Genomic DNA, 17,325 nt, shown 5'->3' with positions numbered 1-17,325 from the left:
TCCAATGTGCAGCCAAATTGAGTACCAATAGCTCCAATGACTAGCTGCCCTCTCTGATAATTCTTGTGTGGAAGATGGTAAGGATTCATCATGGTACACATCACAGGGTAAGCCTTGCATTTAGTTGGAGAAAACCACAGCCACAGAATGAGGAGCAAAAACAGAAGGACCTTTGCCATATCAAGGCAAATCTGGATTCAGAATGCCCACTGTATCATCCAGATCCAGTCTGGACCCAATATACTTTCTTATTTGGCTTATTTCTTTCAATAAAGAAAAAACTGCTACAGGTCATGATGCTGCAGTCTTGACTGTTCAATCTGTCCACTCTCTTCTAAATGGCACAGAAGTACTTTATTCATTGTATAATTGTTTGGCCTTGTTACCTTGGAAAACCCAAAGCATGTGGGGCCAAAAGAGAGGATGAATCATATTAATTTGAGTAAATTACATGGTTCAGTCATGTCCCTAGCATATTACATCATGTAAGGTTCTCTTTGGTACAGAAGTAAAGTTGTTGACACAGACTGTAATTGGTGGTGTATGACCCATGTATAACCCATAGCTGCAAAGTCCTAAGGTTCCAGTGTGGAGGCAGGGAGAAAAAGGACACATCTGGGACAGAAGTGACACAGTAATTACCGAACTTGATCACCTCTTTGCATGATGACACAACTACAGTAGTGTAATGTATGCCCCCTGAAAAATACTTGATTCCGGTTCAGAATCACCATTTGGTATTGCACAGAGTTGCCTGAAATAATTGATGCTATTAGTCCACTTTTACATTTGTTCACATCCAAAAACTTAGATTTTACTAATTCCTCTTAGTTAACTGCTCCTTCCTGTTTAGATCAGGTTTCAGAATAATTATGTAGCATTTGGGGAAAAAGATACCTCCCAGTAACCCTCCACTTGAGGCCACAATGGAGAAGATCTCCACAGCCACCATGAATTTCCCTTTGGTACTCAGGTAAGAAGGAACAAAGGACAACCAGACACTGCAAAAGACCAACATGCTGAAGGTGATGAATTTGGCTTCATTGAAACTGTCTGGCAACTTCCTGGCAAAGAAAGCCACAGTGAAGCTGACAATAGCCAGAAATCCCAGGTAGCCCAGAACAACATAAAACATCATGACTGAGCCTTCATTGCATTCCACAATGACTTCTTCAGTCAGAGTGTGCATGTCAAAATCTGGGAATGGGGCAGCAGTACCTAACCATACTGAACAAATACTGACTTGAATCAAGAAGGAAGAAAGAACCACAGAGTTGGCCAGTCTTTTCCCCATCCATTTCCGCATCTTAGAATCAGGCTTTGTGGCTCTGAAGGCCAGGATTACCATGAAGGTTTTTGCCAAAATGCAAGAAACAGCAACCGAAAAGATGACACCAAAAGATGTTTGTCGCAAATAGCAGGTCAATGCTTGAGGCTGACCAAGAAATAGCAGGGAGCAGAGGAAACAAAGCAATAGGGAGATGAGAAGAGAATAAGTGAGATCCCGATTATTAGCTTTGACAATGGCAGTGTTCTTGTTCTTAATAAAAATTCCAAGCACCAACACTGTGATCAGAGAAAAAGACAAAGCCAATGAAGTTAAAGTGATTCCCAAAGGTTCATTGAAAGAGAGGTAGTTTAGGGCTTTGGGAAGGCATTGATCCCGATCCTGGCTTGGAAATTGATCTTCTGGGCACTTGAAACAATCATCCACATCTGAAAAGTAGGATTGGTTTATTAATCTCTCAGTGATTACAAATTGCCAAACTCACACCTGTTATATCTGAAGATTTGACATGCCATTGTACAGTGTTTCTCAAACTGTGGGTTGGGACCCACTTGTTGGGTCACCAGGCAATATAAGGTGGGTCCCCATTCATTTTCAATATTTTATTTTAATATATGGTATGTGACTGCATTTGGAGAAATGTTGCAGATCTGTACTTTTAACAGGCTACTATGTATATGCTTTTAATAATAATGGTAAATGGAGGAAAAATCCATTACGGGTTACAAGCCATGATGTGTATGTGCAACCTCCTGATTTTAGAAATGGGCTATGTCAGAATGCCAGATGCAAGGGAGGGCATCAGGATGAGGTCTCTTGTTATCTGGTGTGCTCCCTGAGGCATTTGGTGGGCCGCTGTGAGATACAGGAAGCTGGAGTAGATGGGCCTATGGCCTGATCCAGTGGGGCTGTTCTTATGTTCTTATGTAAATAGGACTTAATCATGGGTAAATGTGGGTAGGATTGCATCCTAGGATTATTAAAAATGTTCCTGCTTGATGATGTCACTTCCGGTCATGACATAACTTCCAATGGGTCCTGAAAGTTTCTCATTCTAAAACATGGGTCCTGGTGCTAAAAGTTTGAGAACCAATACCATGGAACATCTTTTTTCCCCTTTCCCCCCATAGACACCCTAAATTAATGCAATAAGTTTGCATTGTTAGAGTCTCTAATAAAGGAGACTCTAATAATCCAAACTTATTGCATTAATTTAGGGTGTCTATAGGGGGACACCCAATCATACCTAAATCTCCTCTCCCCCCTCCCCCCGCCAATACAGGCACACCAAAATGAACTGGCTGTAAAGGAAAACCAATAACATGTATTCATTATGTTATATCATTCACTATACATTGTATCTCCTACCTTTGCGGTCTGAAATCTTCCCATCTGGACATAGAGCACAGTCATAGCAACAAAATGGCTTCCCCTCTTTTGTTTTTCTTCTATATCCTGGAAAGCAGTTGTCATTACACACAGCCACAGGCAGTACCTGGCAAAAAAGGAGAAGATACACATCTCTTCTACCTGCCCAAGAAAGCACTTAAACACAATAGAAGTTTAACGTGTTGGAAGGTTATGACACAATCCTATACTCCATTTGTGCCAGACAGAGCCTAGTAGGGGACAGGATTAGCAGCAGCAGTGCATGCTATATCTTATCCCACTTACCAGACCAGATCCACCAGCATGGATTCACTTAAACTTGTGTCAGTGATTTACATCCCAACAGACTGGTTGTCATAGCTGGGGGTTTACCTAGGGCGCAGGGACAAATGTCCCCTTACCTTGAGGAGACCACCAGACTGCAAAATTCTCCTGTGGGATACAGGGCAAATTACATTGGCTCTGCTGTATTGACGTGGTGGAATTTCAGTAGGATTGGGCAGCCCACGTTTTAATTCAGTGGTAGGGAAATTGATTGATTTTGGAAGTGTTATCTTTGGGCAAAGGAATCAGTGGTACTGATTGAGTTTCTCAACCAGTGGTCCCGTGAATACCACTGAACCCCACCTCAAGTACCAACCAGTGGTACTCGTACCACTGGGTGGTACTTGAGGTGGGGTCCAGTGGTATTTGCAGGACCTCGACCCCTGTCGACTGACAGCAAGACCAGCAATACAATGTGACAAGCCGCAGTAAGAGGCTCGGCTCAGTGGGCAGAGCTCCAGCGTGTGCTGATCACATGCTCAAAAAAGCCCCCTCATCGACTCTGAGCCTCTTACTGGAGTTTGTCATGTTGTATATAGCCTGTCTAGAAATAGATACATGCTATACAATATTGTGTGGGTAACAATAAGTTATAACTGGTGAGACTACATATATTTACTTAATACCTCATTTTTCTTGTCCAGTATTTGTTCCCACAGAACAGAAGCAGGCTAGAAGGACTTAGGAAATGTCCACATTCCAAAAAGTACACATTTATCTTCAAAATTACATTTGAATCCCACCTGATTAAAGTGACTGTGCCATGTGATGGCCTCCTCAGTAATGGTGAACTTTGGCAAAGTGAAAGCTTGTGGATCTATCCTTCCTACTTTGACTTTTAAGAAGGTTTGGTTTGGGAAGGTCACCCAATTGATAATATCAAATCCAGCTGCTAACTCCCCATTCTCATCAAAAGACACGGTGTCTCCGACACTGTTGTTAAATGAGATGACCCTCAGGAAAGGGTGAAGCTAGAAGGAAAAGGCAATTGTTGGGGGGGGGGGGCGACAACAATATGACAATAATAAAATTATGAAAAAGATAACAGCAGCTTTCATGAACCCCTAATTCAAATGCTTATGTCACCATTCCCTTGGTACATTTAAAACACAATCCTAAACATGTCTTCTCAGAAGGAAAGCCTAATGTGTTATTCCCAGGTTAGTGAATAAAGGATTGCAGTCTTATTTGTTTTAGAGAAAAAGTCTTAATTGTGACAAGTTACGTATTAATAATTTGCGCCCAAATGATTTCACTGGTGCTTAGTTAGGATTTGTTTCCTTTGGATACAATGCAGAAACTGCATCTTTCATTGAAATTAGTACTCAAAAGCCACCACTTGCAAAAAAAAAAATTCAGTGTATCTTTTGTGTCTAGCAACCAAAGAAAATGTTTTTTGCTCTTTTGTTCTAATACGAGTATAATCAATCACTATCATCCATTCTGGTTTCTTTTACATTCTGTTAGTAGAATATCCATCACAAGCTAAGAGAGTTGGATAAAAATATTACCTGCCAAGGTTGCAGATTTGAGGGATTCCATCTTCTTCGGTCAACAGTTGCTCTGGAATTTGACTTCACTGTGTACATGTTACACAAAGCATGTGCTATGGCAAAGACTGCATTGTAGATGCTGTAACTTTGGCCAGTCATGCTCATTTCCATGAAAGTCCCAGGGAGACTCTCCAGCTTCTCATGCCCAGTGCAAATATCCTTGTCCTCACTGACATCAGCAAGTGAGCAATCAAATGCTTTTTCCCAGAAGACCTTGAGAAAATTGTCTTCTTTCTGCAAGTCAGGATGAAGACTCTGAAGGAATGTTGGAAACTTCTCAACTTCATTGGAGTGAATTGCAAAAGACAAGGAACCGTCAAAGACTTGTATATCAAAGCCTCTGTGCATAGTTTGGAATGAGAAATCCCACTGGGCCGTCATAACCCACACTTTGCCATCAGAAAGCCTTGGAATGTCAGTTACACCTTCTAAGATGGAAGAGAGATATATCACCCATGTCAGACATGTCATAGTTTGAGGCCTTGCATTGACAACATACACTTTGACATCAGCGCTGGCTAGAGAAATGGCCTTGGCCTGGATGATGTCAAACGAGGTCATCTTATCTGTGATTTGGGATAAGGCTGGCATTTTTTCACTGAAGGCTGAGCAGATTCCATTCTGGGAAAGACTTGGCATTAAAGTCTGTACAAACTTCTCCCCATTTTCATCATCTGCTGTTATGATCCCGATCCATGACCATTGGAAATACTGAAGGAGAAGGATGATCCCTTTGTACTGATGTTCTTCATTAGGAACCGTTCGGTAGAAGGAAGGAAGGTGAGTTTTAACATCCTTCACTGGAGTTAATACACAATATGCAATCTAAAGAAAAGGGAAAGAGTGTTATTTTTCACATGGGACAGCATGGATGGCTGTTGGCAGTCTGAAATATGTGCTGAAATGAAAGCCGTTTGAAAATCCTCAATCTGATTGCCAGATGCAGGGGAGGGCACTGGGATGCTGTCAGGATTAGAAAACAACCCGGGGAAATTTGGCCTGGATAAGGTAAGGCCTAAGCTGTGCAAAATGCTGAGTCACCAAAAATCAGGTGAAAAGAGAGTTCACTAATTGAAGCAGGTGTTGAGCTAGCATCAGGAGGAGGAGACACCACCCTTCCTAATTCACGCACAGTGCTTTAAAAGGACTGCAAGAGCCCTCATGTGTGTGAAGGCAGGGGAGGCTGGTGGTCATGTATATTGCACATTGTGCCGTCTTTATGTTTCTTTGCTATGCTGCTGTTATATCTGTTACCTTGTAAATACAGACTGAAATAATGAAGGATTTATGTCTGAAGTGCTCTTTGTGTGGGCTGAGTCTTTGAGGCTGCATTCCGCAGGCAGCAACAGATAGGAAGCTGCTCCTTCCTCGACAGATGCAGGTTGTGTCTGTTGTCTTGTGTGCTCCCTGAGGCATTTGGTGGGCCACTGTGAGATACAGGAAGTTGGACTAGATGGGCCTTTGGCTTGATCCAGTAGGGCTTTTCTTATGTTCTTATGTTCTAAATGTCGAAAGGCTGACCACCCCTGTACTATACCCATATCTTTTGAAAGTTGACAATGAGTAAGCACCATTACCATCCACTTAATTTGATAGGAAATATAAACTGTTCATGAACTATTTTTTTGTCTATTGTTTCTGTGGGTAGACATGTGAAGAGAGTTTAATCTTTTATATGATTTTCTTCTAAATTTATTTTTAGTCATGTCAGACTACTTGCTTTAATGCACATATTTTTTATCATTATGGGAAACTGAAGCAACAACCAAACCAATATGGTAACATAAGGTTTGGCAAATAGGTTGCCTTTAGTTATTTTAAGAGTCATTAGTTCTTTTAAAAAAACCTGTAATAAGTATACGGTTTTTTATTCATGATTTGGACCAAACATCTCATTGGCTAGAAAGATATTATAATCAATCCATCATTCCTGACCATCAAAATAGCAAAACATTGTCACAATGAAATTCTTCGTCGCCATGTGCAGTTTTTAACTGGAAAGGTGGGATAAACATTTGTGAGACACATAAATACATAAATTTCCATTTTTGCTGTCCGCATGAATGAAATGACACAAATCATGCACGCACATCATCTTGAATGCACACAATGAAAGTATCTATTAGAAATTTTTCAACAGCCTCATTGATTTACTAAAATAATGAAAAGATCAATCCTTTCTCTGTTTGTTATACATCTCTCTGTCTCTTTCTAACTTTCCCCCCCAAATAAACTCATTAACATTATGAGGCAATAATAAGAGGATACAAATTATACCTATCTTGAAAAAAGATTCATAGCTAACATAATCAATGTACCTGTGGAATCTTATAGATGCCTAAGATACTAGCCATGTGAAGGGAGATCTCAGAGTTACGTCCCCCAATGACAGCGATCAGATTCTTTTGCTGCTCACAGTTGAAATTAGGGACAATCCTTTCCCAGGTGGATAGAAGCTTCAGGGTGTTCTGATGAGTCATCCTTGCATTTACATAACTGTCATAGATTTGGAACCCCAGGCTGACATTTGGTAAGATCTTGGGGCTCTTATTGATCTCCTTCACAGCAAAGACCAGGGACAGGAGTTGCTGGTAGTTTTTTGGCACTGTGCTAAAGGAGCAATTACATTAGGCATAAGATACACATTCTGACCATGTAGAAGGTTCTGTTTGAAACCATGCCACTTTGTACACTGTGACTACAAAGGTTTCTGCAACCTTTTTCCTTTGTTCAAGTGAGAGAAGTTTATTGTGTTTTAGCACTATTATAGTTAATGAGATAAGATTGTTATCACCTAGTTAACGGTCCAATCCTAAAGGTACTGCCATCACTCACTGCTGTAGATGCTACCAGGTGCAGCAGCACAAAAGGAGCTATCATTACATCCTGAGGACCTGCGGCAGCCACCAGATATCTCCTCTGGGGAAGCCCCAAGCCCTTCAGTGGAACTTCTCAAATCTCCGCTGGCTATTTTGCTGGCACAGACTTGAGAGACTCCATGTCAGGCTTTCTGGTCTAACACAAAGTTCAGGATCCAGCAGAGCAATGGAACAAGAGAATTGAGCCATAGAGGAGGAGAAATGCAACAGGCAAAAAATGCTGGTTTTTCTCTGTATATGACATTACTCACGTAATCTATTTCCCGACTTAGTACAAAATACTGAAGACAGAAAATCCTTACAGAATTTGATGTATGAAGCTCAGGCCAGGCTGTTCCCTGAAGGATATTTCATTTAGCAGGCAGCCAAACTGAGTACCAATTACTCCAATGGTGAGGTCTCCAGTCTGATAATACTTGTGTGGAACTTGGGAGGGTTCAACCATGGCACACATTGCATGGTCTAGTTTGCATTCAGTTGACTGAAAATGCTGCCACAGAACAAGAAGCAGCAAGGGAAGCTCTTGTACCATCTTAAAGCGATACTCAACTCAATGTATCTAGTATCTATTACCCACACTCAGTCTGGATGCCACATCCTTCTTTCAAAATCCCTCGATTTATCTTGATTAAGGGAAATTGCCAAGATCAGACAGGTGCAGTCCTGCCTGTTCATTGCCTCCCCCCTCCTGAATGGCAAGGGGTATTTTATTCACTGTGTTACAAATTGTGCATGTTACCTTAGGCAACCCCTGTGGAATTTCACACAGTTGGGGGTGACTGAATCATAGTAATTTGAATTAATTGCAAGCCTAAGAATCCAGTGTATTGTACTAGCTGAAATCATACTTGCATCAGAAGAGGAAAAGAAATTTTGTTTCCTAGAACTCACTGTAACTTAGTGGTACATGAGGAATGATGAGTGTGTGTGTGTGTGTGTGTGAGAGAGAGAGAGAGAGAGAGAGAGAGAGAGAGAGTGCGAGTGCTGTGTGATTCTTAAATGGAGGCAAGGGGAGTGCAAATGGTGCTGAAATGGTATTATTTACTGATCTCCATTTTTCTTTTGACTTATGTTACTATCCTACACATGTCAATTCAGACATAAGTTCCACTGAGTTCAATAATACTTATTCCTAGGTACGTGTATGTGATTGTAGCCTAATGGGCTTTTTAGGACATATGTAAAATGTGCACCTGCAAGATATCTGTTATGGGTGCAAGCACCAGCTGCTGTGGCCAATGGCATATAAGAAAGAGGGAGGCAAGCATAAAGATGCAACAACAAAAAGCTTTTATTGAGGGGATACTAATAGAATAGTGGGGGTTCAAACAAGAAAAGCAATGTTATATAGTCAGTAAACATTCATATGAATAGGCCTTTAACATAAGCGGTTCCTAGATTCCCATATGATAAAAAATCACATTGGTGATTGACAGTCATAAAATGCAAATAAAACCAAGAATTTAAAACTAATAAAAAACACAAAGCAAAACAAAAATAAACAATTGCAAGATAACCTAATTGGACAAAAAGGCAGTGTTTTGTTTTTTTCTTTAAAGAGTCACAAATTATGACATCCTATATCCCTTCTTGGACATAATCTGCTTTCCTGAGTCTACTCAAACTTGTGTCAGCTAGTAGGCCTGTTCAGGTGACAAGGATGTACCCCTGAGCAAGGTAACAAACATTCTCTTACACAGAGTAGAGCTTCAGGTCCTAAAACTCCTCCACAGGATAAAGTGGACATTCCGTTGGTGCGACTCCATCACCACTCAGGGATTTTCATAGAATTGGGCTGCTTGTATTTTTAGAAATGTGATAAGCAATTACAAGGCAAGGTTACACAGATCACAGGTGTTCTTTGTGGATTTGGACAGATCCATAATTTCATCTTCATCTGGTACAGGCAAAGGTAGTTTTCCAAGAATGTCCCCTTGAATATGTCAAAAACAGTAACCACCAGTATCTAAATGTCTACTTCAGAGATGAGTGCTGTTTAGCCCAGCTTGGAACACGATTGAACCATGTTTTTTGTGTAACTCCAAATACATTAGTGAAAGGATAGGTTTAGATGGAAACTTAAGAATGAATCGGACACAATAGAATACATGCAAATGATTTATCAGTGTTACTTGCAGAAAACATATCATTAGAAAAAATACGAACGCAACCAACCAAAGCATTTATGTTCATCCTAATATCTCCGAATTAGCTGTTCTTTTCTGTTCAACCCCGGCTTCAGTACAATTATGTAGCATTTGGGGGAAAAGATACCAACTAGTAACCCAGCACTAGAGGCCAAGATGGAGAAGATCTCCACAGCCACCATGAATTTTCCCTTGGTGCTCAGGTAAGAAGGAACAAAGGACAACCAAACACTGCAAAAGACCAGCATGCTGAAGGTGATGAATTTGACTTCATTAAAACTATCTGGCAATTTCCTGGCTAGAAAAGCCACAGTAAAACTGTCAATAGCCAGAAATCCCAGGTAACCCAGAACAACATAAAACATCATGACTGAGCCTTCATTGCATTCCACAATGATTTCTTCAGCCAGAGTGTGCATGTCAAAATCTGGGAATGGGGCAGCAGTACCTAGCCATACTGAACAAAGACTGACTTGAATCAAGAAGGAAGAAAGAACCACAGAGTTGGCCAGTCTTTTCCCCATCCATTTCCGCATCTTAGAATCAGGCTTTGTGGCTCTGAAGGCCAGGATTACCATGAAGGTTTTTGCCAAAATACAAGAAACAGCAACCGAGAAGATGACACCAAAAGATGTTTGTCGTAAATAGCAGGTCAATGCTTGAGGCTGACCAAGAAATAGCAGGGAGCAGAGGAAACAAAGCAATAGGGAGATGAGAAGAGAATAGGTGAGGTCCCGATTATTAGCTTTGACAATGGGAGTGTTCTTGTTCCTAATAAAAATTCCAAGCACCAACACTGTGATCAGAGAAAAAGACAAAGCCAAGGAAGCTAAAGCGAGTCCCAAAGGCTCTTTGAAAGAGAGGTAGTTTAGGGTTTTGGGAAGGCATTGATCCCGATCTTGGCTTGGAAATTGATCATCTGGGCACTTGAAACAATCATCCACATCTGAAAAGTAGGACAGATATATTCATCTCTCAGTGGTTACAAATAGGCAAAGTCATCTCTGTTATTATTGAAGAGTTATCATGCCTTGTAAGGTGTGTGTCCCCCCAAGAAAAAAAGTTTAATTAATGCTATGGGCTTTTCTTAATTTGATTAACCATGGTTATGCTCTGGAAAGCTTCCTAATGTAACCATATATGAAAGCAGACAAGAATACATGCAAATACTTTTAAAATATTGACCCTATTAAATGGCTAAACACATGGTTCCTACACTATGTGAAACAGCTTCCCAGGGTATAGTAGCGGTATAGCAGGAACTCATAGGGGCGCTTTGAGATATTTTAAATATTTGAGGGAAACAAAGTCATTAGGTATTTCTTTTGGCCTGGGGCACCATGAAAAAATTACTGAGGCACTAAGGGTGTGGTGAACTAAAAAAGTTTGGGAATGTCTAGGCTAGACTAACATTTCTCTAGCCTGTGTTTCATGAACTTTTTACCTTATTGTGAGATAAGACAACATTCATCCCTGATGCCTCTTGTAATGCTAATTTAACATTAGCCACCTTCAAAATCTTACCATCAATTTAATTTAATTTTAAATAGGGACAATGAAGTATAACTTCACATTTCTGATCTCAGGGTGCCCAATGTCCACATTCTTTGACAATTGTCTGCTAGCTGAAACTAAGAGCTCTCCTCTCATCCCTCTGACTTTCCCTTCCTCTTTCCTTGCCTTCTCTTACTTTTCTTAAGACATTACTGGGACTATAGAAGAGCGTTAAAACCCAATCCTAAAAAGGCCTTACAACACCAGAACAAGTATTGATGTAGGAAAGTGGCTGTAAAGGAAAACCAATAGCAGTTATTTTACAGTGTCTAATTCATAATGCTGTGCCTTGTGTCTCCTACCCTTGTGGTTTGAAATCTTCCCATCTGGACATGGAACACAATCATAGCAACAAAATGGCTGCCCTTCTTTCATTGTTCTGCTGTAACCTGGAAAGCAGTGGTCATTACATACAGCCAAAGGCAGCACCTGACCAAAAAGGAGGAGAAGATATACATCTTTATCCAACAGGTAACAATTGCAATTGAGCACCAAAGTTCTTTAACATGTTAGGGAGATTAGAGCCCAATCTTATCCTCTGTCAGCTCAGACCATGTGTACAACATCTGACCATTTACACTGATATGCCAGGCACAGAGAGCAGATCAGCTTTTGTGCCACCAACCTGTACTTACAGTGGTGAATCATGCAATCTGCCAACATAAGTCTTGGGTAGGGTTGGGTTGTTTTAATTCATTGGAAGAAATCAGAATAATTGGTCTTGGAAATTTAGCATTGAGCAAATGAATAGAGCTAATAAAAGAACGAATGAACAGCGATTCATATTAGATGGTTGAAAAGGGGACATGATAATTTCCAAAGGAATATTTCCATGACACTTCCCAATGTTTGTTAAAGCTCTAGGAGAAATGATTAAGAAGTGAGTGAAAAGAGGATCAGAACACAGGGCAATGTGGCTGGATGGACTGAAAGATAGTGAGTGGTGTGCAGATGTGGGTACAGGGCACCCTCAACCAGTTTATTGCCTCCCCCAGTCTACCTCTTCAAGGGGCCCCTTCAGTCTACTGTATGGCTATGTCATTCCTGCTCCAGCAGCCTGCATCTAGAAATGGATACAACACAATATTGTATGGGTCAGTGGCTCTCAAACTTTTTAGCCCAGGACCCACTTTTTAGAATGAAAATCTGTTGGGATGCACCGGAAGCGATGTCATTAACCTAGAAATTGGATGGTGGTGGATGAATTTGGATGGATGGTGGATCCAGAAATCCCTCTGGATGGTGAGGGAGGGAAAGGGGAGATAAAAGGAGACTTAGAGATGGCAGAGAAATTAAATGAGTTCTTTGCATCTGTCTTCACGGCAGAAGACCTCGGGCAGATACCGCTACCCGAACGGCCCCTCCTAACCGAGGAGTTAAGTCAGATAGAGGTTAAAAGAGAAGATGTTTCAGACCTCATTGATAAATTAAAGATCAATAAGTCACCGGGCCCTGATGGCATACACCCAAGGGTTATTAAGGAATTGAAGAATGAAGTTGCAGATCTCTTGACTAAGGTATGCAACTTGTCCCTCAAAACGGCCACGGTGCCAGAAGATTGGAGGATAGCAAATGTCACGCCTATTTTTAAAAAGGGAAAGAGGGGGGACCCGGGAAACTATAGGCCGGTCAGCCTAACATCCATACCGGGTAAGATGGTAGAATGCCTCATCAAAGATAGGATCTCAAAACACATAGACGAACAGGCCTTGCTGAGGGAGAGTCAGCATGGCTTCTGTAAGGGTAAGTCTTGCCTCACGAACCTTATAGAATTCTTTGAAAAGGTCAACAGGCATGTGGATGTGGGAGAACCCGTGGACATTATATATCTGGACTTTCAGAAGGCGTTTGACACGGTCCCTCACCAAAGGCTACTGAAAAAACTCCACAGTCAGGGAATTAGAGGACAGGTCCTCTCGTGGATTGAGAACTGGTTGGAGGCCAGGAAGCAGAGAGTGGGTGTCAATGGGCAATTTTCACAATGGAGAGAGGTGAAAAGCGGTGTGCCCCAAGGATCTGTCCTGGGACCGGTGCTTTTCAACCTCTTCATAAATGACCTGGAGACAGGGTTGAGCAGTGAAGTGGCTAAGTTTGCAGACGACACCAAACTTTTCCGAGTGGTAAAGACCAGAAGTGATTGTGAGGAGCTCCAGAAGGATCTCTCCAGACTGGCAGAATGGGCAGCAAAATGGCAGATGCGCTTCAATGTCAGTAAGTGTAAAGTCATGCACATTGGGGCAAAAAATCAAAACTTTAGATATAGGCTGATGGGTTCTGAGCTGTCTGTGACAGATCAGGAGAGAGATATTGGGGTGGTGGTGGACAGGTTGATGAAAGTGTCGACCCAATGTGCGGTGGCAGTGAAGAAGGCCAATTCTATGCTTGGGATCATTAGGAAGGGTATTGAGAACAAAACGGTTAGTATTATAATGCCGTTGTACAAATCGATGGTAAGGCCACACCTGGAGTATTGTGTCCAGTTCTGGTCGCCGCATCTCAAAAAAGACATAGTGGAAATGGAAAAGGTGCAAAAGAGAGCGACTAAGATGATTACAGGGCTGGGGCACCTTCCTTATGAGGAAAGGCTACGGTGTTTGGGCCTCTTCAGCCTAGAAAAGAGACGCTTGAGGGGGGACATGATTGAGACATACAAAATTATGCAGGGGATGGACAGAGTAGATAGGGAGATGCTCTTTACACTCTCACATAATACCAGAACCAGGGGACATCCACTAAAATTGAGTGTTGGGCGGGTTAGGACAGACAAAAGAAAATATTTCTTTACTCAGCGCATGGTCGGTCTGTGGAACTCCTTGCCACAGGATGTGGTGCTGGCGTCTAGCCTAGACGCCTTTAAAAGGGGATTGGACGAGTTTCTGGAGGAAAAATCCATTATGGGGTACAAGCCATGATGTGTATGCGCAACCTCCTGATTTTAGAAATGGGTTAAGTCAGAATGCCAGATGTAGGGGAGAGCACCAGGATGACATCTCTTGTTATCTGGTGTGCTCCCTGGGGCATTTGGTGGGCCGCTGTGAGATACAGGAAGCTGGACTAGATGGGCCTATGGCCTGATCCAGTGGGGCTGTTCTTATGTTCTTAAATTATGTCATGGCCAGAAATGACCTCAGCAAGCAGGAAAAGTTTTTAACAGTCCTAGGCTGCAATCCTAGCCACACTTACCAGGAGTAAGCCCCATTGACTATCATTGTGAAAAGCATATACATTGTAGCCTGTTAAAAGTACTGAACTGTTAAAAGTACAGATGCAGTCTCATACCATGTTGGCATCAAGTCTATTACAGGTTCAGCCTATTTATACATGCATTTTTTATACACAGATCTGACTCAACATGGATGGCCCCTGCAAATGAGAAGGAATGTGTTGATCCCTGGAGAAGGGGAAAATGCATCCCTTTAAAATCAGTTTTAAAAACTGAACAGTGCTTTAACAACAGCCTCCTTAATGAGAGAGAGAGAAAGGGCAGCAGGCTAACAATCCATCAATCCTTCTCTCTCCTTTGGACCCCTCCCTTCCCCCTGAGCACTTGAAAGAAAGGGATAATTTTGCATTGGTGAAGGGCGGGGCTGAGTGAAGTGCTGATGGATTGTCTTCTTAATGACTCTTATCTTAGAGTCAAAAGGTCACCAAGGCTGTTTTTCAATCACTGGAGCAAAGAAACTTTGTTTTTTAAATTGATTTGCTATAGTGCATTTTTTAAAATCCAGATCTTGTGCTTGGTGCTTGGAATGGAACCCATGCAAATGATTAGTCTCAACTTGTACTTTAATAACCCAATCTCAACTAAAACCCCCAGCCAATGCAGCTGCATCAGTGATACACATGTGGTATCCACTGGGGGGGGGGGAGCCAGAGGACTTGTCAAGGTACTTGAAACGGAACCCATGCGAATAATTAGTCTCAACCTGTATACTAAAAATAAAACATTGAGATGAATGGGGACTCACCTGAATTTGGCTTGCAACCAACCTAGTGGGTCCTAATCCACAGATGAGTGGGCCATAATACTGAACTGGTGGTAGGATGCATATATTTATTGAATACCTCATTTTTCTTGTACAGTATTTGCTCCTACTGAGCAGAAGACACCTAGTAGGCTAGAAAAACTTATGAAATGTCAACATTCTGAAAAGTTCACATTTATTGTCAAAACTATATTTGAATCCCACCTGATTAAAGTGACTGTGCCATGTGATGGTCTCCTCAGAAATGTTGAACTTCGGCAGTGTGGAAGCCCGCCGATCTACTTTGACTTTTAAGAAGGTTTGGTTTGGGAAGGTCACCCAATTGATAATATCAAATCCAGCGGCTAACTCCCCATTCTCATCGAAAGACACTGTGTCTCCAACACTGTTGTTAAATGAGATGCTCCTCAGTACAGGGTGAAGCTAATGTGAAAACACAATGTTTTTAATGTATCATAAAATCAATGGTGAGGTATAATGGTAAAAAGAATATACAGTGTTTCAAAGTATTTTAATTCTGAGCAACTGTGTCCTGGGCCTTTCAAAAGTGCAGTTTGGGGTATGCAGTGGTGTCACTAGGGGGTGCAGGGCGTGTGGGCCACACTGGATGACGTGCACGGGGGGGGTGACACCATTACTTATCCAAAATTTTAAAATTTTGGTATTTTTGAATAATACCATCTTGTTATATATCAACCAATGTGTAATTTCATGCAGGATGCATTGAAACAAATTGCATTGAAATATCTCAATTCTACCAAAAGTTATAGCCAAAAAAAGCAGGGTGGGGCAATGGTATATCACAATGCCCACTTCCCGGTGTGTTGCCCTGTCCACTGCATGGGAGGAAGTCCATCATAAGGTGACATGCTGGCCTCCCACTCCTGGTGACAAGCCCTAGTGTTGCCACTGCTGGTATGAGAAAGCAGTGATGCTGTGAAAATATGACTGGCCGGGAAGAATCAGAATCTGGTATGCATGCATTCTTTCTATGCATGGGGGATAAGCAGGATGCTTGAGAACAGGGTGGTACTGTAATTAGAAGTGCATTGGAAAGACACACAGAGCAGGGGCACTAAGATCACTCCTTCCAGGAGGGCAGGAGGTCTGGTCTAGAGGGTAGAGCCTCCATTTGCCTGAAGATTAACATCCACAAGGTCGCCAGTTCAAGGCCACCGGCACCGTGCGACCTTGAAGCAGCTGGCAAGCTGCAGCTGAGCTGTTCCATCTGCTCGGAGCGTGGGAGGACGGAGGCCAGAATGTTAAACCAGATCGGAGTGTAACACCTTGAATGTGGTGGTTCTTGAAAGAGAGAACCTTCTTTCAATTTGTAAAAATCCCTGCGTGGATTTAATAAGCCTGCCTGTGTAAACCGCCTTGAATAAAGTCTTGAATAAAGACCAAGAAAGGCGGTATATAAATACTGTATATTATTATTATTATTATTATTATTATTATTCCAACGGGAACAGGATACCACCTTAACTGGTGAAAGTTCTATGGTGCCTACAGCTAGTGGCAAAAGGAAAGCAGCTGAGCACAGGAAAGAAGGAAGCTTTTAAGGAAAGAGCAAAGTTCTGTATAGGTATAGTTTGTGGCCAAAATTTGTCAGTCCATGAGAATATTAGTCACATGTCCACAGCTATGGATACTCAAGAGCTACCTCTGGATATTACCTGCCAAGGTTGAAGATTTGAATGCTTCCAACCTTCTTTGTCAGCAATTGCTCTGAGCTTTGCCTTGGGTGTGCACATCTTATGTAAAGTGTATGCTATGGCATAGACTGCATTGTAGATGTTGTAACTTTGACCAGTCATGCTCATTTCAAAGAATATCCCAGGGAGGCTGTCCAGCTTCTCTTGGCCAGTGCAGATATCACTGTCCACATTCATATCTGAAAATAAGCACCCAAATGCCTGTTCCCAGAAGTCCCTGAGAAAATCATCTCCTTTTTGCAAGTTTGTGTGTAGGTTTTGAAGGTATTTTGGAAACCCCAGCACTTCACTGGAGTGAATTGCAAGAGACAAGGCACCATCCAAAGTTTGTATATCCAAACCTCTAAGCATTGTTTGAAATGAGAAATCCCATTGGGCTGTCATAATCCACACTTTACCTATAGATGTTATGGTAATCCCTTCTATCATTGTACATAAATAGATCACCCACATCAAAAATGTCATAGTTTGAGGTCTTGCATTTACAACG

General features: G+C 41.7%; 1 protein-coding gene across 1 annotated transcript; it reads right to left on the bottom strand.

The window, feature by feature from the left end:
• Window positions 1-9,627: 9,627 nt before the first annotated feature.
• LOC136653308 (vomeronasal type-2 receptor 26-like) lies at window positions 9,628-17,012 on the bottom strand. Its single transcript, XM_066630220.1, has 4 exons — window positions 16,797-17,012; window positions 15,325-15,543; window positions 11,437-11,563; window positions 9,628-10,526 (listed from the first exon to the last, which is right to left on the bottom strand). The coding sequence occupies exons 1-4, from the start codon at window positions 17,010-17,012 to the stop codon at window positions 9,628-9,630; spliced, it is 1,461 nt and encodes a 486-aa protein (XP_066486317.1).
• Between the last annotated feature and the right edge of the window lie 313 nt (window positions 17,013-17,325).

The sequence above is a fragment of the Tiliqua scincoides genome, chromosome 5 (genome assembly GCF_035046505.1).
Source record: "Tiliqua scincoides isolate rTilSci1 chromosome 5, rTilSci1.hap2, whole genome shotgun sequence".
Lineage (NCBI taxonomy): Eukaryota > Metazoa > Chordata > Lepidosauria > Squamata > Scincidae > Tiliqua > Tiliqua scincoides.
The sequence above is the reverse complement of the archived record's forward strand: the minus strand, read 5'-3'. Positions and strand labels throughout refer to the sequence as shown.